This window comes from Egretta garzetta, unplaced genomic scaffold, assembly GCF_000687185.1.
Source record: "Egretta garzetta isolate BGI_Z169 unplaced genomic scaffold, ASM68718v1 scaffold329, whole genome shotgun sequence".
Taxonomy (NCBI): Eukaryota; Metazoa; Chordata; class Aves; order Pelecaniformes; family Ardeidae; genus Egretta; species Egretta garzetta.
In genome coordinates, this window is record NW_009269999.1 from 865024 (window position 1) to 891591 (window position 26568).

Consider the following 26568-nt stretch of genomic DNA (forward strand, 5'->3'; position numbering starts at 1 on the left):
TTTATATTCCTCACACTGCCCGGCAGTGTATTGAAGTCTGAGTACTTTGATCAGGCACGTCTCTAAGAAAATTGAACCTTCACAGCCTCAGTGCTGTTGTTTTGATACTTCTGTGCCGAGCAAGCTGTCAAGCGGAGGAAGTTGGAAAGTGGCTGGCCACTTCTCTGCTTCCAGGTGGCATGCAAGAGCCATATTCTGTGTTGTGATCAGATTAATTTAATTCCCCAGTGAAAGCTGAGCCATGTATTTAGTTCACAGTCCATTTGATGGTAGCTGTCTGCTTCCTTTTTTCGTTAACCACGTTTAGGAAAAACAACTTTAAACTTCTTACATAAGTGTCAGTGGAGGCACTTTACAAACGTGAGTCTTAACAGCAGAAAGCATAGCAGAAAACTGTATAAGAAATGACAGTAGATTCACTTTAATTTTAAAAAATGGACCAGTAGGACAATGCTAACCCCTAGAGAAATTTGCAGCCGTCTTCCTATGCGTGGATTTGCCAATAAAAGCAACTAGGCAGTTCAATAGAACTAATTAAATTAATCTGTCATCCCCAGGGAACTTAAACAGGGCATGAAATAGGGAAACAGCGTCAATTCAGAGCTTTTTATTGATGTGTTGTGCTGGATCATTGGAAAGAACTGGTTGGGAGAAAAAATCTGCAATTTTCTATTGATCATAAATTTGGTAGCTATCTCTATGTAACTTTCATTCTGTATAGTATAAAATCAAATATCATACAGAGCCCCTAAATGTAGAAAAAAATCCAGACATAGGGATGCAAACATAATAGATTATTTTGAAATAATAGCTGCTCTGTTTTAAGGATATTTGTTGTCCTTAGATCTCAGTGGTATTTGCTATGCAAAGTACTTCATCTCCATTGTATAGACAGAAAAAAATTAGGCATAAAGAGAGGAAATGACTAGTGTTCGTTTGCACAGTAGCTCACTGGCAGCACCAGATAAGGACGGAGGCACTCGGACTCCCAGAAACTTTGACAGCCCTTGAACAATAGCACTTCCCTAACAGCAGTTCTTTGTTCTTTTCTGTGATGCCTCTATTACTAAACAATTTCTAAAGATTGTTTCAGATGGAAAAAAAATGTATTTTCATTCTGTTGCCTAACTTAGATTTTCTAGAATGTAGGAAAGGGAAATATTTAATAATTTTGCTGTTGATACCTTGATACAGATTCCATCCTATAGTGGCATATTGGGTATGGTTGAATTCTGTAGTACTATGAAAAGCAGTAGCACAGAATGAACTCTTATTCTAGCTCATTACCTTGCCTTGAAAGGCATCAAAGTGTGCTAAATGCAGCTGTTGGCCAAGCTTCATATCATTGCAGTGAGGTGAGGAAGCGGTGTTAGCCTTCTTTTCCAGATGTGGAAATGACACAAAGCAAATGAAGTCAGAGATGAGAGCCATACAGTGGCTCAACTGGACAATTAGAAACAGAAATCAAGTCACCTCACTTCCAGTTTAGTGCTGAACTCTATAGAATTATGCGCTTTTCTGTGTCCAGTAAAAAATCACATAGAAATGCCTAATCTCAAGAACCAGGCATTTATGTTTAAAAAAAAAAAAATCAGGCCTTTTTGAAGATGCCTTAATGTCTTAATTACAATATCCAAAATGAAGCAGTTTTGAAACTCTTGGGCTCTCTTATCTTCTTAATTTGTTCCCACCTGCTGTAATCTTTTTGATATTTGTTGAGAATGGAATACTTTGTGTGGAGATGTCAGATGCTTTTAATTATATATAATTCACTTGTTTGTTACAGTGGTTCTCTGCTTACCTGCTAATGCTGAATTCTTCCAGGAAGTATACAGAAGGTTTTCAAAATCAGTTCTGTCCTGATTTATTAGCACATCACCTGCTCTTTTCAAGTGCTCCCAACATATGTATTTAATGTAGTTTCCTTGTGCTGAGGATGAATTTAAACACATTTGTGGTTGCTTTGAGTGTAAAAAAAAAAAAAAAAAAAAAAAAGCAAGTGTAACAAGCACAGTGCTTGTTTAAGTAATAAACTCAAATACTTTCTTTTTGCTTTAGCTAAGGTTCAAGGTATGGCTCAATGTAACCAAGACTCAGAAAGAAGTGCGGAGTTCCTGTACGCTGAATTAGTATTCTCCCATTAGTTACTGTCTAATTTAAAGTTCTTCCAAAACTATCCTTCAAACAGAACTTCTGAAATGTAACACTATTTGCATTCTGCAAAGGACAGTGTAGATTTTCTGAAGCCGTCAGAAGCAGGCCCACCTTTATCAACTTATGGAAAAAGTCTTCCAGCTTTTGTATCCTGATACACTGTCAAATTATAATTGCAAAATACTACCAGTTGTACAGCCTGTGCTTTTACAAAGCTGGTTTTTTCCTCCACCACATCAACACTTTATTGTTGGAACTAGAAATCTGATCTAGTATATTGGCATTGCTTGGTAGTGATAGGTACCACTTGATCCCTGGTAAAGATTAAGAAGCGTAGCTCCCTTAATAGGACTCTGCTGTTTAATATCAGCTGAGGATCTGCTCTAAGATTTCTGTCATAGTTTTCTGAATTTTTTAGAGTTTATTTTTCATCATCATCTGTTGGAAGAAGCAGGATTTTGCTCATGGCAGGCTGCTGAAATGGTCAAGTGCACATTTGCCATGTTATTTAACTGTCTGCATTATAATATTCAAATGGAGAAGGTATCCAGCAACAGCACAGTTGAACCGTGGAAGAATAATACATATTTTTAAATCAGCTGGGGTGAACGTGATAGAAACAGGAAATACTGCCCCTTTTCTAACACTGACACTAGCTAAAGCACAACAGAGATATAGATATTGATACAGATAAACGCTACATAAAACCAGAACATACAGGTTCCAATATGGAAAAAGGGAGAGATACCAATACAGCAAAAGAACAGTTAAACTTCTGAAAATTAAGAAGTATTGCTGTATATTAAGCTAAAGCAGGTGTCTGAGAGTGGCTGAAATATACTTGAGAGTAACAGTCATTCGTCTTTCCCCTGAAGGAGCACGTACAGAAAAAAAGGTCCTTTCCTGTCTTGTTTTTAAACTTACTTCAGTAAGGGAAGTATCCAGAAATGGCAGTCAGAAGTAAGAATTGGGACTCACAGGCCTTCTGCTTGCCCTCAGTCCAGCATTTTGAGGACAAAGAAGTAAATTGGAATTTACAGTAGTAGTGTTGCAGGGTTTTTTTTATATATATATATGGTTAAAGGGGCCTGTTTCTCATTCTCACCCAATTTTTGATTTTGGAATTAATTCATTGAATTGAGGCAGGAAACAGGCAGTTTGTATTGTTTTGTCCAGTGTATTGTCCCAAGCCAGGTTTTCTACACTACATTATTGATTGCTGTGTCTGGTCTGGCTTTGAAATGTTTCAAACCACAAGACTTCTATCATTCTTCTGGGGCTACTATTTCATCTAACAGATTTCACTGACAGGAAGTTTTTCCTGATAGCTCTCTTCTCTGGCTTTGTGATAAATGACTCCATTATTCTTTGAAATATGTGGGTGATCAGTGGACATTTTCAAAAGATTCCCTTCCAAATTGGAAGACAAAGAGAAATTTAAACAATATAGAGGATAGATAGTCGGGGAGAAAGAAAATTATCAAGCTGGATATACTTTCTGATAGAAGTCTGTTTCTGAAGTCTGCAACAGTGACACACAATTATGATGGATACTACCCTTGAGAGACTCCGATTTACTTTTCTAGAGACCTAAGCTGGCTTGTTATTTCATTGTTAAGGTACTGATAGTGGAATTTCTAAAAAGTGACTGGAAAGCTGTCTGCAGAGTGAATATGTGAATCTTTCCATCATTTCAGCCTTCTTTTTCTGCTACTTTTTGTTGTCTTTGCATCTCTTATTTTGGACTTTTGTCACGTGTTGTAAAGGCCAGTGCTGTACATCTGGGTCTTGGCAGGTTGAGAACTGTGACTGTGAATAATGAGTCAATTATCACTTAGTCAGGGGGAAGGCAGAGTGATCCTCTTGCTGGCTTGAGTGTGATCCCTCCTCCTTCCCCTTCTCTTTCAAAAGTGAGGACAGAAATGGTTGAAATTCAGAACACTGTCAAAGGAATGCAGCTGTGTTACGTCTCTGCAGATTGTAGTTTCTTTAAATTAAAAAAAAAAAGTGGTTTTTTCTAATATTTTTTAAGATCATGACTCTTACTACTTCAAGAGAACCAGTTATGTGATGCGTGCATTGAGAAACTATAGGTATCAGTAGGTACTTTGGACATCTGAAGTTGGATCTTACTGGCCCTGAGGGACTGTGCTTGAGGGTAGCAACGTAATGTTTGAGTCACCTCCCCACCTCCAGTTTATGTGGCGTAGCCTGATTATGCACATGGCTGCATAGCTGATACTCCGTCTGCAGCATGCATTTCACAACTGCTTTGGGTTGCTTAGACTTTTTTATTTTCCTTCTGAATTCTTCTTCCCTTGAAGTCATGAATCAAGTATCACATTGCAGTTTTGAATGTTTCATCAAATGTAATGTTTAATACTCTATAACCCAATAACTCTGCAATGGTCTTCAGCAGAAAAAAGTTTCTGACAGCAGTTTGTGATGGATCTCTTAGGAAAAGGGATAGTGCTTCTAGCTGTAGTCTGGGGTTGGTAAATGGCACATAAATACTAGGAATGCACTTGATTTCTTATTAGCTCATTTAATCTCTCTAGCTTTTTAACTGTGACAAGAGCTCAGCTGTCCAGAAAATATATAACCTAATAAAATAACTTTGTCAGCTCATGTGTACTGTCTAATTATAACTGCCCAACTATGTGTCATAGGTCTTTTGATGCTGAAAGTGATATTATATTATTTGGAGAATTCAGAACGTGTATTTTGGAGAAGGATGATCTGTTGTATACCCCAGAGGAATGACCACAGTGGTATCCAAGATAGGCACGGGCTTGTGCAGGAATATCATGTTTATTCAGAGCCTTTTGGCTGTATGAATTACGTTGCTGATCATTCCAGTTGATGATGCCTTTTGTCTCTCTGTTGATCTGGCTGAGAAAAGTGCAGGGTTTCCAGAAGCTTTTTCTCACTTCTCATACATAAAGACTCCTGGTGTGCACAGGGAGGATACTGGGTCCTCAGTCCCTGTTGTTAATCTGTAGGTTGGCTCTATAATTTCCTAATACACAGATCCCCTAAAATACATTAATATCCTTTTGTGGCTTCTCAATCTTTAATATCAATCTTGTCAGTTCTTAGTATAGAACGGGAAGTCCGTCTGTTTTACCACCACAATAACAAAAGACTGAAGCTTTTTGAGCTAGTTATCTAGTTCTTCCTATAAAGTAGGGTGACAGTAAAAATGTCTTCAAATAGTGGGTGAGCATTTTACCTGTCAAGAATTTAAAAGAGCATTTCCTGTGTAATGTTGCTTCATTTCCATGGCTTGAAAAAGAGAGTGTGTAGGAAGAAGAGATTGCCCATATGTACTGCTGTTTCCAAATATTGTTTGGGGAAAGTACTTGCTAAAAAAAGCAGGGAGAAGCCAGATGTTGTATCAAGAGACACCTGGGATTTAGGAATTATTCAGAGGATCCATCTGTGGTCTGAGCATTAAAATCTGTTCGCTGGATTGCTCTAGTCTGGTGCAATTTACTTCCTGTGAACCTTGACTCTTATGAGCGTGGACTTCAGGTTATGCCCAGAAGTGCCAGCCCTTTCCATGTGTCAGAGTAACTGCAGCACAGAGCTGTCCCTGGGGATTAATAACTCTTTGCTGGATGGCTCAATGTAGCAACCCCAAGGGCATCATTAAAACTCTCCACAAGAATTACTTCAATGTCTGTAACATATAATTATGCTTTAGAAGTGCACTGCAGTGTTTCTTATTGTTACAAAGTAGATTTTTCAAACTAAACCCAAGAAATTCTGTTAAATGAGCATTTATTTTTCATTAAGAATGTGTGGTGTGAAGTTTGAATTGATTGTCCTATAGCTGCTCCATATTTGATCATGGGACTTTCATAATAAAAAATCCTGCATTTTTATTTTGGCCATGACATGTAAGTGGGGTTTTTGCCATATTATAGGAAAAAACCTATTCAGCATAGGCTTGGAAATCCATACTCCCATGCACATACTTGTCCTGATCTGTAATCAGCTCCTATATCCAGTCTGTACTGTTGAGATTTCATTTGATGATCACCTAGCTGTATCCTAATTCTGCTGGCTGTTCTGTGCCCCATGGACCTGGCTGGTAGGAGAGTCAGAAGCACTAGTATTTGTCTTAACTTTGTTCTTATTGTCCACAGAGTTGTTAAAGGTCGGAAAGATGTCACAGGCTATCACTGAAAGACTAGTTCTGTTTCTGAATACTTCCCCATTTTCAGTGAGGGTCCAATTAGCCACTATTGATGTATAAAATAAACACGAGAGAAGTTATTTCGATCTTCTGTTAATGCACTGGCAAAACATTTTTCCAGTCTGTCTTTCAAGACCAAAAGAATTCCCTAAGGGAACAAACCCTGCTTGAACGTCTGTATTTAATCTTTAATCTCAGGACCTTAATTTCTGGAAATTAGATATCACTGCTGTACTGCTGTTTGTTAGTCTGATCTCAATAAAAAATACTTATTTGCAAAATTTTCCCACCCAGTTAGATTGCTGATATAGGGAGGAAATCAAATTGGTAATAAGCTAAGTCAAGAGCATGCTATAGTTGTTGAACACTGAAAGCAGCAGTGCTTAAAGAAATCAGCTCAGATGGGGTGTTTTACTAACTAAAGATACAGGGGTTGGTTATAGGACCTGTCAGTGCATCTCATCACATGGTCCTGGACTGGTGGAGATTCTGGCACTGGTGCCCGTAGACAACTGAGAGCGCTGTGGGTGCTGCCCTGGGTGGACTCACAGCCAGTATCAGTATCAGCTCTGACAAGAACTGCCAAGGCTCACTTGTATGCTACACAGCATGGGTGTTTGCTCTAATGGTTGTGAGCTTCACACATAGGGCATATGTTTGGACTGATAGTCAGTATAAACAGAAGATATTGAGGTAGAAAAGACAAGAACTACTCCAATTTTGGACCACATCGTGCCTGTGCTATGATCAAAATCAGAGTCCTTGCTAGTGCTTGTTAGAAGGTAGACTGTCAGTTGGTATGTGAAGGAATATGTGTACTAGAACTGCTTAAGATATCAAGTGATTTTGACAATTAATTCTTTAGTATTGAGGAATAGGTGGTACTCTGTGCACTTGAAGTTCAAACTGCATATTCAGTTTTATGATAAAGATTGCAAAATACATGTATATGATGCACATGGAAGGTCTGAGCATGAGAGGAAAAGCGAACGTGTAAAATAAGGCAAAGTTAGATCTAATGAAGTTCACATTTTTCTTCTTCTTAAATAGTATACTATGTTACCTGATCTGGTGTGATTCTCCTTGCAGAGGAAGAGGGAAAGACAATTCAAGGAAGTAAAATGGACTCTCTAAGAAAAACATTTTCTGCTTCTGAATTACCAAACAGAAATAAACAGCATGGCTCACATGGAAGAAGCAAAGAAATGTGGGTGTCTCCTCCACCACAGATGCAAAATGGGAATGAGGTAATGAGTTAACATTTGTCCATGTGGACAAGCATCACATTCAAACAGATGAAAATATGGGAGATATACTGTCCAAATGTTAGAGGCTAGTGGTATTTATCCCATCCGAGGCAAATATTTAAAATACTACCTAAGTGTGTAGTGCTTACAGAGCACCTGCAGGGATCATGTTTGGCAGTGGCATTTGCTCTACTGAAGAGCTGCCATAATCTGACTAATAAATAGGGTGCCCTGCAAGGACCTTTGTAATGCTTTCACTGAAGACTGCAGCTAACAGTAGAGGTTGGCAAAAAGGAAAAGGTCTTGAGAGTATGGATGCCAGCAGGCACAGATTTATTTTGTTTCTTGGGGTTTTTAGCAAGTACTGAATTCTGTGTTATTGAAGCTAGATTGCTTCAGCTAGCTAAAGTAAACAGTAGGCAGGCCAAAGGCGTTTTTAATCCTCTGAAACATATGAGATTAGGGATTTAATGTGTAGGGACAGGAAAACAACAGACATCATCTGGAGAGAGCTAGGTGGAAATCTGAGTCCACTTGTTAAGAACTTCTGCCCTCCTGACTGAGTAACAAATAGCTAAGCTGTGATCTAGCCTGTACTCAAAAATTCTGTTCATTAAACTTCTTATTAAAAAAGAACTAGCAGGTAATTTCGTGCAATACACAGAGCAACACACTTAAGTGCCTTCAGATGATGGGCCTGCCAGGCCTTAGTCAAAGAGCAGATGCCATCATTTTCCTCCATATTAGCACATGCCTTTGAGGTGGAATCAAGCAAGGCTTTTAAGACAATCACATTCTGTCAGTTCATTGTATAATAATAATGACAAGAACCTTTTTGCCATTTTTCTCATGAAGAATATGGTTGCCTCATTGGGGTAGGCTGCCTTTGAGTGTCTTACTTTAGCCACTTTGAATTGGCTTTCTGCCCCATAAAGCAATGTGCAACTTCCATTATCCTTTATTTAATGGAACTTCTTAATACTTGTCTTTGTTGCTACAGACAAAAAATTTTAGGCATGGCTGCACATTTTTGTCACATTAGCAGTTTAAGAAACAAACACAGTAATAGTAGAATGCATCAGAAAAATTGCTAGCGTCGTAGTAGGAGGAGGCTGTAATGCAGTAAATTGGCCTGCCCTGAGGAAAGGAAAGAGGGAAAAAACTGCTGTGGAAAACAATGTTTCTGTTCTATGTGGTGCTTTTTAGGCACGTTACGATTACTTGCACTGTTGTTCCAATTGATTCAGTCTGGTCCTGTGTAGGGTTTCAGAGGATTACCTACATACGTTCTATTTTCAGGAGCATTGCATTCAATTTTTAAAAAAAAATGTAAATACACCACAAAGGATCTGTATGTGTAAATCGCTAGGAGCTTTGAATGTGATTTTGTTTGTTTCACGAATATAAATATTTCTACCTATCTATCTACAGACAGTGACGAATGAGAGCTTGAAAGCTGGTGGCTCTGATGGAAATGATCTCAGTCTGTCTGAAAGAGTGAAGGTGAGGTTTTCTTTTATTTTTGTCGAATTGGAGATTATGAGTAGAACATGACTGATTTTTGCTTTATTCATTTACAAAGTACTTGAAGTTTGTTATTGTATTTCTTTCCCACCTGTGGGAAAGAAGGATGAGAGCATCAGCATCCAAAATTTTTTTCAAATGTTAATGAGTATGTACTCTTAAAGTGTAAAGGTTATGTAAGTGTTGATGAGAAGGATATCAAATCAGGTTGGAAAAAATTATCTAAGAGCATCTCTACTGAATGGAAATGCAGAAGACTACCCAGTGCATATAGTAAGTCCTCCATGGTTACACTATTTGCATATAGGCTGGGAAAGGCCTTCCAGCCTCACCCTATGAATCTATTCAGAGGGCTACCTGAAATAAGAAACATCTTTTCTTGTAGTATGTTTCAGATAGTTTAGACTGTTTTGAAGGGACATTGGCCTGAAAAAACAGTAGTGCAAAGTCCCAGATGAAATACTAAAAATTTAGTAATTCTTAGCTTTTTTATTTCCCACTCAGTTCATCATTAGTATCAAAACAGAAGGATCAAGTTCTACTTTGCCTACAGCATGTATTGCCTCTGTGCTATATGCAGTGAACGTGCAAAATTGTGGAGTAAATTATTATGTATCCTTTTCCTATGAAAATATTTTACTTCTCCATCTTCCCACTAAGTTCCTGAAAAAGTTGCTGTACAGCTTGAGTTTCCCATCACTGTGGTTTATATGCAGCAATTTTGGCAGCAATTCTTTGCCTGTACTTAAAAGTATTTCCTTTGGGTTACACATTTCAAAGAAAATTCATATGCTTCTTGGAAAAATGCTGGTGAGAATGGAGAAGATGAAGAAGACAATGTAATGCTTTTTTGCTTTGCTCTAGATTGTACTATAAGAAATGGAATTAATATGTTTTAATCTACTTTCCAATTTGGGGTTTTTATGGCAGGTGGACAAGTCCTTAGATTTGGAAGATATAGACACAGATGAAGAGACATGCAGTGGTAGGTTTCCCCCCCACTTCATCTCCAGTATCATTGTCTCTCTTTGGATGCAAGAGTATGGACATTGTTTAAAGCACTGTTTCTCCTCTAAAAAAGATGTTCTTCCTCAGTTGTTCTGTTGCTAGAAAATTCCCCAAATTGCCCAAATTAAAGTACTAATTTCCTCAGTCAAGGGGTAATGAGATAATAAATTATAGGGAATATTCATTATACTCTGTCCTGTTAAGCAGGTTTTTTTAATGATTTTTTAGAATTACAGAACACTTCTTGTTAGCAACATTTCTACATTTTTCTGCACTTCTATTTTGTATTGAAATATTTTGATTACAAAAGTTTCTGCACAAAGAATGTGGGTGCTAAGAGAGAGTTCTATAAAGTGGAAATATTTTAGGAAAATTTTGTCCCTACCTATTAAAATTAATTTTGAATTTACAGTGAACTTCTTTTAAGAATTCAAATTATGAGCATTTTGAGTTGTGTTTAACTGTTCCATACATCTGTAGTAATTTTAACTCCCACGTCTCTAAAAAGTAATAGAAACCTATTATCCATATTTATTTGTCTATCACAGGTGCTTGTGTGGTCTTTATTACTACCAGAATTGATGACCTTTTAGTGATTAAATATATTTTCCTCATCTATACCTGTGAGTGCACAAAGAAACCAAGACACACAGATTAAGGGATTTGCCTAAGGTCACTGAAATAAGCTGTTACAGAGCAGGACTTTGGTCCTCAGTTCCTTGGTTATTGCCATTTGATTAGTCTCTCTAATCTGTTAAAGTTTGATTAGTCTTTCCTTTCTGCATGTGTGGAATTCCTATGAAGTCAGAGGGCTTAGAGAGTTCCAGCTGATGAATATTTGGAGCTTGGCTGTAACTCACAAGAAAGTAATAAACCAACGTGCCAGGTTTACAGCAAATATTCTTTCTCTAACCTGGGCATTTCAGGAAGGGAGGAGTAAGATAGCAGTCCTGTATCAGGTACAGACATAACAGATTTCTCTTGAGTGCAGTGTTCATATGTGCCCGTTTTTCCCTTTGTAGGACATTGTTCTGTGTTTATGTCTTAAATTCTAGTAAAATCTGTTAAAAAAATGTGGGTCTCACTGATGGAAGCCTACACCCATATTTCACTTGTATCATAATGAAATGGAAGTATTGTTAGATATCTAGTTCAAAACAGGCCACAAACTGTATGATGAGAAATAAGCCCAATACTGAAATACCAAGCAGGGCAATGAGGAAAGAAGAGCTCTGCCAGAGCTTGGGGGATAGCTTGCCACTTGCTGGACCATGCCAGACCGTGCCTCTGTCCGGGCTTTTCAGTCATTTCTGTGTATTTGTGTGTGTGCAAGAGTATGTGTTAATCACATACGTTTAGAAATGCCTAGTAAAACAGGCTGCATTTCAATAAGATGAGTTACAAAAATTACCATCTGCTTGTACTGTCTGAATAGCACTTTATGCAAGCAACATTGGGAAAACCTTTCAGTTAGTGCTTTTACTGGTGATTATAAAAAAAATAAACATAACATTATACCACCACTACTGTAGATTATCAGTGTGCTAACTACTCTCTTTTTACGTGACATTTGATTTGGCTTTCAATCTATGCTTTCCTCAGCTCTTCCCATGAGACAGCACTCCCTGCCCAAACTCCCTGCACAGACTGCCTCAGTGCAGAAAGAAGTCGTGTCAACCCCTAAGCAATCAACTGTGCTCACCAACAACATTAAGCATTTAGATTGTATTTTATAACATCAAAACACTGCATAGCCAGAAGCTAATTATTCCTTCTAAACTCTGTAAGGAAAGTGAACAGCATCCAAGTTTATATCTGGGAAACCCACAGCCTGGATCTTGGCCAGGGCTTCTTCACTGAAGATCGTTGTCAAGTCAAGATGAAAAATTTCCCCTTGACTCCTGGCGTGGTTTAACCCCAGCCAGCAGCTAAGCCGCACAGCCACCCACTCACTCCATGAGTGGTGTGGTGGGATGGGGGAGAGAATCAGAAAAGTAAAAGTGACAAAACTTACGGGTTGAGATAAAGCCAGTTTAATAGGTAAAGCAAAAGCTGTGCATACAAGCAAAGCATAACAAGGAATTCATTCACTACTTCCCATTGGCAGGCAGGTGTTTGGCCATCTTGGGAAAAGGAAAGCAGGGCTCCATCACACATAATGGTTATTTGGGAAGACAAACGCCATCACTCCGAACATCCCCCCCCCCTTCCTTCTTCTTCCCCCAGCTTTATGTGCTGAACATGATGTCCTATGGTACGGAATATCCCTTTGGTCAGTTTGGGTCAGCTGTCCTGGTTGTGTCCCCTCTCGACTTCTTGTGCAGCCCCAGCCTACTCACTTGGTGGAGTTGTGTGAGAAGCAGGAAAGGCCTTGACTCCGTGTAAGCACTGCTCAGCCATAACAAAAACATTCCTGTGTTATCAACACTGTTTTCATCACAAATCCAAAACATAGCCCTGTACTAGCTACTATGAAGAAGATGAACTCTTATCCCAGCCAAAACCAGCACAAGTCCTAAGTGCAGAAAATAGGACTTACAGTTTGATAGTTGTCTTATGTGTCAAAATCCACTTGATAGGGTTCATAATAAGCGATGTATAATCTTAGTCATAGAATCATAGAATTGTAGAATGCTTTGAGTTGGAAGGGACCCCTAGAGGCCACCTAGTCCAACCCGCCTGCAGTAGGCAGGGACACTGCTAACTAGATCAGGTTGCTCAGAGCCCCGTCCAACCTGACCTTGAATGTTGCCAGGGATGGGGCCTCCACTACCTCTCTGGTCAACCTGTTGTTGTAAAAAATTTCTTCCTTATATCTAGTCTAAATCTAGCCTCCTTTAGTTTAAAACCATTGCCCCTTGTCCTGTCAGAGCAGGCCTTGCCACAAAGATTGTCCCCATCTTTCCTGTAGGCCCCCTTTAAGTACTGAAAGGCCGTGATAACGTCTTTCTGCAGCCTTCTCTTCTCCAGGCTGAACAACCTGAACTCTTTCAGCCTGTCCTCATAGGAGTGGTGCTCTGTCCCTCTGATTATTTTTGTGGCAGTGCTCTGGACCCACTCCATCAGTTCCATGTCCTTCTTGTGCTGAGGGCTCCAGGTGAGTCTCACCAGAGCAGAGTACAGGGGCAGTTCTGTAGAAACCATAGCAACAAAATGCAAATGCAAACATAAAAAGCTGTTGCTTCTATTGTTTGTAATAATAAAGTAATATAAAATAATATCCCTATTGACCACCTTAATAAAGGATTAATTCTGAAAAATTCCAGTTAGTTTACAAGTGAGGCAGTGTGACACAAATTTGAAAGACATTCTGTTGCTGGCCTTTTTAAATGCTGCCACCTGTATGTCAGAACAAATGATAGATTTAAGACTTCATATTGCCAAAACAAGCTAGGACACCCAATGAAGAATGTCATACCTTGCTAGTATAATTACAACAAGCTTTTATCTCTACTTGATATTGGCAACAGTTCAGTATCTCTGTACTTCATTTAGCTTTAAAGGACAGATCAGTTAGCTGAGTTAGCAACTGTACATTAATACAGTAAATATTCACACCTAAGGGGCAGTGGCTCAAAGCTGACAGTGTGAAAAGCGTGATAGAAAATAGGTGTTAAAACATCCCATCTAAACCAATGCTTTTTGGGAGATGTCCTGGAAAAATCATTCTAGTGGGTTTTTTCTCTTTTTTTCCCAACTTATTTTCCTAAGTCCAATGTCTTTTAAGATGTGAATGAATACAGCTGCTTCTTACAAAAAAAAAAAAAACCCCAGCCCATAGATTTGGCCAGTATGCAAATTCATTGTAGCTGTTTTCATTAGGCAGCACTGGGCTGAAAGCCTGAAACCAGGGCAATGCTTTGCATTGTGAGACTTTGGCACAGTAAACCGTGATTGGCAAAGCAAAGTTGCTGCCCTAAACCATAGCTTTAATGTGTCATGTAGAGACAGCATGTGTATGGTAGACAGTTTAATCGCTCTTTCTCACTGAATTTAATCTGTAACTGTAAGTAGCTTAAGGCAACAATAGAGATGATCAGGCTTTCGCTGGGGCTGGATGGAGAATGCCTAGTACCTATGTTTTGGCAACAGAATTCCTTTCCAGGACTGGTGACAAATCACTTGCTTGAAGGATTGTTAGGTAATAATAAGTAATATTTGTATAAGGTACAAAGTATGTAAAAAGCATGTCTAGAGACCTTCAGTGCGCTGTTTTTTTACTACAAGAGAAAATTAACATAGGACTAATTAGATGTATGGTGAGGCTGCATAGGCAAGGATATCAGTCTCATCCTAACCCGTCTTGGAGCCGGATTACTGTAAACTTGTCTTTTCAAAGTCCCAGTTCTCTGTAACCCCACAGAGGTTGAGGAGAACCCAAGTGACTCAGTTACTTTGAAGCTGAGGCCAACCATAACTATTTCATTATTTAAATAATTCTTTAGACAAATTATATCAGTATCTGTTATTTTGCATAATCTCTGCCTTTCCATTTATGTTATGAGCCTATATTTATGTCAAGAAAAATCAGGTTGAGGAAGAGTTCAGAGTTAAATTATGTGGATTTTTTCAAGTATGGGGCTCCCCCCAGCTGGTGAATCTCTTTATCTCCTCCAGTCTCTTCAATCCATTTAACACTGCCTCAAGATGATTTCACACTAGGCAGCTCTTTGGGGCTAACAGCCTGAAACCTGAGAATCAGAGGAGACAGCAAAATTTAGCTTTTAAGCTTTTTTCATTACCACTACCTCCCTCCTCAGCTCCCCATCAACAGCATTTTTGTGAAATTTAGTGTCTGAAAGTGGTAAAACCTGTGTTAGTGCATCTATAGCTGGGCATCATTTGGATACAGTAAAGCTAAAGATTTAGACAAGACTCTGAACTTCTTCACTCTTGAAAGTTCAAATCAGGTTTGTGCCAATGGGTTCTTTTTTTCTATACTTATAATTAATGTCAATGATACACAGTGAGCAAAAATCCCCAACTCAGCAGTGTTCACAGATTTAGTAATCACTTTCTGTGAGTCTATCGCGTGGGAGGGGGAAAAGGACTAAAGAGAATTGAATTAATCAGTCTCCAAGTATGCCCTCATTGAAGTATGCTGGACTTGAGTAAAATCATCGTTCACTGCCATATCATCCAGGAAGTTGATTCTTCATGGTATGAGGAGAGATGCATTTCAAAATCTCAGATTTTTGATATCGCTGCCTGCTCAGTTATCTCTGTATATGGTGCCTTTGGCAGTATCCAAGGCTTTCCTGTTGCTAATTAATCACCTCCACAGAGAACATAATTAGCAGCTTAATTAGGATCATCATCCACTAGTGCTGTAGCATCAGCCTAAACCAGATGTGAGGTACTGGCTAGAACTTACAACAGCCTACAGTTCCTTTGGGAGCTCCCACTGAGAAGGAGGACTGTCAAAACTCCCTATTTTTTTTCTCTGAAGGAGTTTCTTGATTAAACGTTATCAGGGAAAGCAGCATTTACCGATTAGACTTTTGTATGCTGTCACACAGCCAGGATAGAGAGACAAAGCTCATTTCTGGCATGTCTACTGGCAAACAAAGGTTGATTACGACATTCTTACGGGGCGATTGAAGGGAATTTGAAACATTGTTTGCATTACTAACGAGCCTTAAAATAGTGGAATTGACATTCTGAGTATGACAAGCACTTCTTGCTAAAAGCAAAAACAAATTTCCTTCTGTTGTCCTAATTTTTAAGAGTTGTCTTTCTGAGCCATTATCAGAGTGTTGCATAACAGTGCTTCCTCCTCATCTTCTCTCCGGAGGTTGGTCTATTTGGTGTGTGGGGGTGTCAGCTCAAGCTCTTAGTACAGAAATAATCAGTGTTTATATGAGGAGGTGATACAAACCTCCTGATGTCCAGGCTTTCCTTCCTTCAGTGAGGGTGCAAGTTTGAAACAATAGCAGAAGATGGCATCACCTTTAAATCAGCATTCACATCTTCCTTCTCTCTTACAAATAGTTTTGGCCCAAGTTATAAAAGACTGAAAAAAAGCAGTTGCAGAGCATGTGAAGACATAGCGTATACACCTGTGCACTGTTGTTTTCAGAAAGCTTTCTCATATAACTGATGCAGAATAAGATCAGATGCTACGCTGAGAACAAGTACTGAAAGCACATAGATTACTAGAGATAGATATAAGCAACAAAGAGAATAGGGATGAAAACTGGAAATCACTTACATGTGAATCATGAACCAAAAGACAAAAATCCAGGAATGAGATACCCAAGGGAATGAATTCAGGTCTTTTCAAAAGAACATTCTACTTTACAAGTCCAAAGCCCTATGGACTTTGAGATAGTACACAATTCCCAGAAGAAAACTAAATGAAGAATTCAATCATGGATTTTTTACAAAGGCCTAGCTAGGAAATCATTATTTTCAAATGCAGATTTAGAGGAGAATGAGAGACCTGTAACTCACTACTGTGGTAAAAAAGTGCAGGTAGAGATAAATTGCCACTTCTTCCTTTTCACCCTGGATATATGTACCCTCTTGTTGCTTCCATTAACTAACATTTAAGCAAGGCTTTGAAAATTCATTCTGAGATTTCAAGAGGAAATCAAGCTACTAAAATGTAGTATAAAGCTGTAAAGAAACTTGTGTATTGGCCAGAAAAAAATAGTAGGTAGATTTACATAATCCTTTGACTAAATTGCAAGACATATGGTCCCCTTAAGTTCCTTCATAAAAACATTACTGAGACGAGATGGACACATCTGTTTTGTAGCAGAGCTGAGACTGATTCATGTTAAATGATATTTCTAAACCTAAGGCATATCCTCTGAACTGTCACAGAAAGCAAACCCACTGTTGCAGTATGAATGTTTTGCTGAAGTACATAAAGGAAAAGTGATTCAGAAAGTCTGTGCATTTGTGAACTGTGGACCAAATCCTGCCTGTGTGGAAAGGTTCCTGTGTCCCAGATAGAGGGAATTCCTCTCAAGTACCTCTTTCTGGAAAGCTCAGGAGGGAATCATAGAATCATAGAATTACTTTGGTTGGAAAAGACCTTTAAGATCATTGAGTCCAACCTTTAGCCTAACCCTGCCACCCCACCACTAAACCATGTCCCTAAGCACCTCATCTATCCTTCTTTTAAATACTTCCAGGGATGAGGACTCTACCACCTCCCTGGGCAGCCCATTCCAGAGCCTGACAACCCTTTCGGTGAAGAAGTTTTTCCTAATGTCTAGCCTAAACCTGCCCTGGTGCAACTTCAGACCATTCCCCCTCATCCTATTGTCCGTTACTAGGTTGAAGAGGCTGACCCCCACCTCACTACAGCCTCCTTTCAGGTAGTTGTAGAGGGCGATAAGTTCTCCCCTGAGCTTCCTCTTCTCCAGGCTAAATAACGCCAGTTCCCTCAGCTGCTCCTCATATAACTTGTGTTCCAGACCCCTCACCAGTTTTGTTGCTCTCCTCTGGACATGTTTCAGCAATGCAACGTCTTTCTTGTAGTGAGGGGCCCAAAACTGAACACAGTATTCGAGGTGCAGCCTCACCAGCACCGAGTACAGGGGCACTGTCACTTCCCTACTCCTGCTGGCCACAGTATTCCTGATACAAGCCAGGATGCCATTGGCCTTCTTGGCCACCTGGGCACACTGCTGGCTCATATTCAGCTGGCTGTCAACCAGTACCCCTAGGTCTTTTTCCACCAGGCAGCTTTCCAGCCACTCTTCGCCAAGCCTGTAGCGTTGCATGGGGTTGTTGTGACCAAAGGAACAAACATCCGTGAAATACCCTTGGACAAGAGAGTCATCTGGCATTGTAGTGGGGAATATTAGAACTTCTACTGGTCTGAAGTTGCACCAGGGCAGGTTTAGGTTAGACAGGAGGAAAAATTTCTTCACAGAAGGGGTTGTCAGACTCTGGAATGGGCTGCCCAGGGAGGGGGTAGAGTCCTCATCCCTGGAGGTATTTAAAAGATGGGTAGACGAGGTGCTTAGGGACAGGGTTTAGTGGTGGGATGGCAGTGTTAGGTTAACGGTTGGACTTGATGATCTTAAAGGTCTTTTCCAACCTAAACGATCCTATGATTCTACCAGGTATTTTTACTTAATATTTCAGGAGAGTTATGTTAAGATGCTTTACAAGGATTCTTTATGCCTAGTGTACAGGTGGTGAAACCCTAGGAAAAGAGAATTGAATGAGACTGCCCAGCTAATCAATGGCAAGATCAGGATTCAGTATGGTATTTCATAAGTCCTCCTGAAGACATCTCTGCTCAGGACCTTCCTTCTTTGCTATGAAAGACATGAATCTAGTCAGGTGTTCAGGTGTTCTCTGAGTTTAGAAGCGTCTACATCCAGATTTTTATTCAGTGTCCTCAAGAGAGAAGGGTTACCTGTGTATTTTCAACCAAGTTTGACTTTGCCTTAGTATAGTATATTTTATTATCTAGATTTTATCTCAGGACTGCATGGATCTGTTTTACAGAGAGCTGCCTATATTATGTATTATGCAGCAATAAGTACAGCACACTGACTAACAAGCTTCTGCCTGTGTCAGAGCACTGCAGGATTTTGCACAGGATTTTGCTAATTTATACATTGAATGGAAGGGTAAAGTTGGCTATTTTTTATTCAGCAGGGTCGTTAGTTCTCCCAGGAGAGGTGGAACAGACAGTGACTTACTGTACACCCTTTTTTGATAAGCCTATTCAACAGAAGTTCAGAACCTTGTCAGTTCCACAGCCATCGGACAGGAAAGCCCAAGAGGTATGAGGTCAGATTTATTTATTTAAACATTGAGGGTTTGGGGTGTTTTTTTTTACCTGTTGGTTTCTGATGTTATTTCCACAAGAACAGAGGGATATAGGTGGAGTCTCTGGAACTGCTATGAGTTAACAAATCACATTATTAATTTTTAAATTACGAATGAATTCTTAAATACATTAAGAATTGAGGTAAACACTCCAATAGAAAGGTACTATTTTATCTTGCACACTGCTACTTTTTAATCCTAGATTTTCAAAATGTGTATGTCAGTACTTCAAACTGTATGTAGGCTTTTTAATATTTAATTGGTGTAACTTACAGAATATTCAAGTAAACTCTTACACTTCCTGACCTTTTAACAAATCATTACTTACGTAGAATGATGAGCCATTTAATTTTCCAGTGATCTCATCATCTTACCAGATCCTGCAGTTCTCACTGGCCTGGATATAGGAACCATCTTCTGTAACAAGGAGGTCGTGAATGATCCCTTTAATGTGACATTTAAAAGAAAAAAGTGGTTTAGAATATATTGTGATCAGAATTGGGATTTGTCCTCTTGGAAATGAGTAGTAACAAGATGCTGCTGAGGATCTGCATTTTGTAGATCTGGTGTGGAGAGATTTGCGTTATGGAGTCTGAGTCTTTTAAATAGACACAATCAATACAAGCTTTAAGTTAGAATTGCCTTTTTCCCTCAGAATTTCAGTTCTTTTCAAACTGGAACAGAAGGTATGGATTGCTCACAGGCTTATTTTAAATCATTAAGCTTCCTATCCAAATAGTCAGTGTGAGCATTAACTTTTGGGGATGTTTCTATTGCAGAGAATTATTCACAACTCTTTTCCCCTGCCTGATCATTGCTGTTAGCTTCTGGCTAAAATGGGCCAGTTTTGATAGTTTCATATGCTTATTGATGTCCCATGAGACTTAAGTCAAGTTTATAAATGACGCATGACCAGTGAAGGATTGATGTTATAGCAGTGCATATGGTGCCTCCTTTCCTGAGCTCAATTGTGTTTAGTTTTTTGCAATAAACTCTTTACTATAAGGAACAAGTCTTCTTTGGGAAAAAGTAAATGTTCTAAAATGACCTTTCAAGCTTTAATACCCACCATTCTGTGAATAAAAATACTCTCTTTTCCCTAAGGATTGACATAATTCAAGGTTTTTGCCTTGAGAAATATCCATTGGCACGCACAAAAAACCCCTAGAATGAGGTTTTATAGTTTTCTCATTTGATAACTTCTGTATAAAACCAAAGAAGAAGGAGGGCTGTAGCAGCCTGCAGTGTTCATAAAGGATTGCATATGACTCTTTAAACTATAATTCATGAAAAATAGATGAAGATCCCACTGCATGCAAAATTCATTTCCATTTGAGGAAAAGTTGGGTTATGAAAGAGAAACGGAGTATTATATTGGTTAAGGGTTGCTGCATTTTTCAAGAAGAAAGACTTACGATTTTCATAACTGTTTGGTTGATGCCAGGCTACTCAAGATGACGGCAGTCTTTCCCCTAAATTATACATATATTTGTGCCTTCATTTAGATACTATAACTGTGGCCTGATTTTTATAACTGTCAAGACTGAACAGGTCCACTTTAAAATCCCTCAGTGTCATTGCCTTGAAAATGAAGTCTTGCGTTGCTTGTGGCAGGACTCATTTAGAAAGAGAACAAGATTTTTCCAGGAATAGAATCATAGAAACATTTAGGTTGGAAAAGACCTTTAAGATCATTGAGTCCAACCATTAACCCAACACTGCCCTGTCCACCACAAAACCATGTCCCTAAGCACCATGTCTACCCGTCTTTTAAATACCTCCAGGGATGGGGACTCAACCACTTCCCTGGGCAGCCCATTCCAATGCTTGATAGCCCTTCCAGTGAAGAAATTTTTCCTAATATCTAATCTAAACCTCCCCTGGTGCAACTTGAGGCCATTTCCTCTTGTCTTACGACTTATTCCTTGGGACGCAGTTGTAGAGGGTAATAAGGTCTCCCCTGAGCTTCCTCTTCTCCAGGCTAAACAACCCCAGCTCCCTTAGCTGCTCCTCATAAGACTTGTGCTCTAGACCCTTCATCAGCTTTGCTGCCCTTCTTTGGACATGCTCTAGCACCTCAATGTCTTCCTTGTAGTGAGGGGCCCAAAACTGAACACAGTATTCAAGGTGTGGCCTCACCAGTGCCAAGTACAGGGGGACAATCACTTCCCTAGTCCTGCTGGCCTTACTATTTCTGATACAAGCCAGGATGCTATTGGCCTTCTTTGCTGCCTGGGCACACTGCCAGCTCATATTCAGCCAGCTTTCGACCAACACCCCCTGTACCTTTTCCACTGGGCAGCTTTCCAGCTACTCTTTCCCAAGCCTGTAGCGTTGCCTGGGGTTGTTGTGACCCAAGTGCAGGACCTGGCACTTGGCCTTGTTGAAGCTCATACAATTGATCCAACGTGTCCAGATCCCTCTGTAGAGCCTTCCTACCCTCAAGCACATCAACACGTCCACCCAGCTTAGTGTCATCTGCAAACTTACTGAGGGTACACTCAATCCCCTCGTCCGGGTCATTGATAAAGGTATTTACCACCACCCTTCAGGCCTGGCCATCCAATCTGTTTTTTACCCAGTGAAGAGTACACCCATCCAAGCCATGACCAGCCAGTTTCTCCAGGAGAATGCTGTGGGAAACGGTGTCAAAGGCTTTACTAAAGTCTAGGTAGGCATACACAGCTTTTCCCTCATCCACTAAGTGGGTCACCTTGGAGAAGGAGATCAGGTTAGTCAAGCAGGACCTGCCTTTCATAAACCCATGCTGACTGGACCTGATCACCTGGTTGTCCTGAACGTGCCACGTGATGGCACTCAAGATTATCTGCTCCATAACCTTCCCTGGCACCGAGGTCAGGCTGACAGGCTTTTAGTTCTGTGTATCCTCCTTCCATCCCATCTTGTAGATGGGCGTCACATTTGCTAACCTCCAGTCAACTGGGACCTCCCCAATCAGCCAGGACTGCTGATAAATGTTTGAAAGTAGCTTGGTGGGTACTTCTGCCAGCTCCTTCAGTACCCTTGGCCCCATTGGTGGACAACACAAATAATTTGCTGTGTCATTCACTAAACCTCCTCCCAACATCCTTTGACAGAAAAACATTTTCAGGGAGACAAGTTGTTCTTTAACAATTTAGCCAAATTGCTTCATCTTTCTTCCTGGGTTTTAGACATATATTCCTGGATTTCAGTATCGAAAGTGCAGCATAGATGACCTCCCACAGGCCACTGCAAATTGAAGCAGCATTCACTCCATAGTTGAAGTACATTATCACAGAACATTTCCCTACCCAGATATCTCTTATTTCTACTTAATATTTTCTTTCATAAAAGACATAGGTTTTTTTAGTTAAAAGTATGTCTTAATGTCTGCCTTGTAGGGTCTTTATTTGCTCTTATTCCCCCCCTATCCCCCTGCATACATATGAGTGCAGTTGAGTGCATATTTTCCATCCACTCACTATAAACGTGCATTCAAAGTGAGGTTCATCTCACCTAACTTCAGCTTTAAATATAGTCTGATTTAGTCCTTTTCTCATCAAGGGAGGGGGATAAGCACCTCCAGGAAGTAATTCATCCCACTTGCTGTAGGCATTTGTCCTAAGATAAAATATATCTCCGTCCACAGCCTGACTCTCGGGCTAGGTCTCTTTTGGCTAGTTGACTAAATTTATATAGAAGCCTAATTTTTATATAGCTGGGATTAGGAAAGATGAATTCTACCCTTCTGTTCTCCATTGTTTGTCTTTAGTTTCAGCATTCAGAAAAGTATTTACTATGCCTGTAATTCTATCTTTATCAGTGGACTGGCAGCATAACCTAAAATACAGCTTCCATTGAGTTCCTTTAATTTAAGGTTTTGCTGATAGGCCTCAACTGAGGTTTGTTTCTGCTATGTGCTATGCATAAATGCAACAAGAGCAGGGAAGAACTTAAAGACAGGATTGACTAAGTGAAAGAAGATGGAAGAGTTACATCTGAGAGGCCAGTAAAGACACAGAGATTGAGTGACTTGTCCGGAATGATGAAGCAGAACTGGAAAATTGGTCAAGATTTATTGACTCCCAATCCAGTGCTCCAAGCTCAAGACAAACTTTTTTTTTCTCCCAAGTATCCCAGTATATATTAAGCTTCTATGAGGTAATAGCATACATGCCTCCCCCCCACCCCCCACTTTTTCACTTGTTATTGAACAAGTAAGTTTCCTCTTGATTATACAGTGAAATCATTGGTGAGTGTATGTGCATACTTTACGTATTTTGAACAAGTGAATCATAGAGTGCCCTAACTACACAGAAATAAAGGTTTTAGAAGGACAGACACAAGCGTTTCAGTTAACTGTAACATAGATTAATAAAAAGCACCGAGTTGCCAATTATTAATAGACTTCTGAAAGTCTCAACTTTAAGGTATTTTATTTACAACATTACTTTGTAAAACAGCCTCTAGCAATATACTTCAGTTATTAATATGAACATTACATTCTTTTCCCCTTTAATTTGGGCATGCAGGAACTGTAAATGAAAATGATTTTTTTTCTTCAGAGAGTAAATCACAGGAGCAATCTTAAGCAAACTGGCAGTTTTCTAATAGAGCAAAATTCTATTCCCAGAGAGCTCTCAAAAAGATTTCAATTAGATGTTAAATTAGACACCTGAAATTCATATATTTCTCTCAGCTCCTTAGGCAAAAATAACAAGATAATAACTTGATCAACTCAGAGGATTCGGTGTTCTATTGCAAAATGTCTTCCTTTTGAAACAGATCAAAATTGCAGTTTGCAGTATAAAAATTTTAGATTACTTGTCTGCGTAGGAGGTTGAAGTGAATGACTTCTTGGGAGAAGAAGCAAAAAAAGAATCCCTGGTGCTTTGAGTACTTGTTTGAGAGATGAAGCACACTGATAAATATGCAATGTGAATAAACTTTTCAAATGTGCAATGAGTGGGTAACAGAAAAAATGTTAACGGTGAAGTTGGGTATGTTCTACTTCGGCATCTAATTTCAGTTAGCGTTTTGGGGTCAAGTTTTTTGAACAAAAGTTTTCCCAGTATTTCTCTGCACATGCATAAAATGTTCCTGGAATGACATGAAAGTCAACACAAGGGCATAGTGAATGTGTGTATACTTTCCATAACTATGTTAGCAGAGGTAGAATAGATTTGTTTTTGTAGAAGCTCTGTGAAGGCTTACTGTAATTTAAACTCTTCTTAGCTTAGTTACCTATAGATGTGGTAACAAATATTGTTAGAACCAAACTAACTGAAAAATATTTGTACCTTGCATCATACTTTAGAAGAGTGTTTTGTATTTCTGCAAAGGAAAGACAGGTAGTAATGAAGCCCTGTTGCTGATACTCTTACTGGCATGGAATTTTAGGAGGCTTTGCCTGTGGAAAAGATGAAATTGGACATGAGTATGGTGAGGAGGTCAAGGAGTTGACCTTAGCTTTAATGGGAAAGAGAGCTTGTGTGCAGGCTTTGTCGCATGTAAATGTTATCTTGAATGTGCTATTTATAAAAGTTAATGATGGTTTACCTGGGATAGTCTATGGATGTAAGCAAGATAATCTTTGCATGCAGAATGAATACTGTTTTCTAGACCAACTCTATCTACAAAGTTTGTTTTTCCCATTTATAAATGCTCATGGTCTACAGGTCTGCATCTAGGATGATTTATACGCTCCAGCATCTATTGAAGCCAGTGTAAGCCAGGTCCCTGGAACATTAAGCAATACAGATGATTAATAAAATTATACAAAACCAGAAAAAATATTTCCTGATCAGTCAGGGAATACTTCCATTTACTAACAAAGGATGTAGATACTCGCAAGATACTCACGGCCACATCTGTCAGGTGCCTGGCCACTGGTGAGGAATCCAGGTACCACTTCTCTGCCTTATTATATGGCATTAACTGTGTCTATACAGCTTCTTACAAAATGTTACTAGGTATTGTGTGGGATTGTGCCTTCTAAACTGAGCAGTGACCATAAGATGCTGAGTGTTCTTTCTACCTTTCAGTAAAACAAACAAGCGTATTCTTAACTTCCAATATGTCAGTAGCCATTGGCTTCATTGAGGATTGATCAGAAGTTTGAAAAAAATAAGCATGTGTTTAAATGTTTTGCTGGTTTGTTACTGAAGTACTTAAATCTTTGAAACACAGAGTTCTTGAGAAGTTGTGCTGTTTGACATGGTTGAAATTTCTAGACATTTTATATTAACTTTTCAAAGGAGAGGGAGCATTCCTGTACAGTTTGGGCAGTAAGGATGTATCTCCTGTGTAGCTTTGGAATTAATTTTTTGTAACTGTTATATATCTTTTGTGTCATGGCTCCCTGCAGTTCCTTATCAGCATGTGGCCTGCCATAGTTATTTGTTTTCATTATTTTATTTTATAGGCAGAGCGTTTATTCTAAGATATTTCAATAAGAAGCAGTACAGAAATGCTATACACTATGTCAACAAAGAAAATATTGGCAAATGCAGTAAGATTCGATGTTCATCATGCAAGAATTTGAAACCAGTCAATTGCATATCTCTGAGATGGTGAAAAGAAATTATTAGAGTCTGAAAATTGATTATGTGCCATTTTGCTCATTCCAGGCATTTCCTCTGCTGAAACTGTGTTCTGGGAAGCGTGTTACACTAATATCAGATGCATGTATGTTGAAGCTTTATGTGGTACTAGCCCAAATTTTAAGGATATGGAATCTGTCTTTGAAATTTAACATAGCTGTACATAACTTGTCCATATCCCCACAGCCCTGCCACTACAAGTGGCAGGAATGTAATAGATATGTGCAAGGGAGGTTTTTAGATTCCTTGCCTGGAGCAAAATTAGCTAATTATATTCATTCAGATACAGTACAGTACAAATGGGGCACATTAAATGGCTTGAATTAGGTCAAATTGAATAATTGAATTTATTCTTTTACTTAAAAAAGAGCTTAATCATCTGAGAGTGCTAGAGTCAGAAAAAATTGTTAATTAAATATTAATTAAAAGTTTATATTTTGAGCTTCCTTATCATCACTTGCAGCAATATTATTTATGTATCTGTTTTTCCCTATTACAGCTACTAGAGGATGATGTTCAACCATTCTCACTTGATGAAGAATTTGATTATGACAATGTGGCACTGACCCCTAAGTTCTCTGAAGCTGAGCTGAAGGCCATTACAGAATTGTCTGAAGAGAAGAAAATGGGGACGCATGTCAAGTCAGCATGAGCTGAAGACTGAGTCAGAGGCGTTCTGTGCAGTGCTGTTGAAATAACATTTTTAGGGGGTAAATCTAGCTCTTCATTATAGCATTATTTAGTGTTTATATGGCCAGTAAATGACATCCTTGAGATCTTTTTGTTTGTTACCAAGGTGCCTTGGAGCCTGAGGTTGCCTTTCCCTCTACTTCCTCCTAGTCCTAATGAAAACACAGAATAGGAAGATGATGCTTGCCCAGAGTTGCTTGTATAGTAGCCCTTCAGTCAGAGAGGAAGTATTTCCATCCTTTTTGTATGTCCATACACTGATTTGCTTAGGCATTCAGCTTGGCTAAGGAGGTCTGTATTTGTCCCTAAACCCAAAGGGATTTTTGTATAGATCAATGACCTTTAATATTTTTAGGCCCCA

General features: G+C 39.2%; 1 protein-coding gene across 1 annotated transcript in view; it reads left to right on the top strand.

The window, feature by feature from the left end:
- The window catches only part of IFTAP (intraflagellar transport associated protein), a 42341-nt gene extending 16172 nt beyond the window's left edge, over positions 1 to 26169 (top strand). The window contains exons 3-7 of the mRNA XM_009647554.2: positions 7445 to 7602; positions 9034 to 9105; positions 10057 to 10111; positions 18757 to 18887; positions 26017 to 26169. Coding sequence (XP_009645849.1) covers positions 7445 to 7602; positions 9034 to 9105; positions 10057 to 10111; positions 18757 to 18887; positions 26017 to 26169 — 569 coding nt within the window. The remainder of the gene's footprint in view (positions 1 to 7444; positions 7603 to 9033; positions 9106 to 10056; positions 10112 to 18756; positions 18888 to 26016) is intronic.
- Positions 26170 to 26568: the final 399 nt, after the last annotated feature.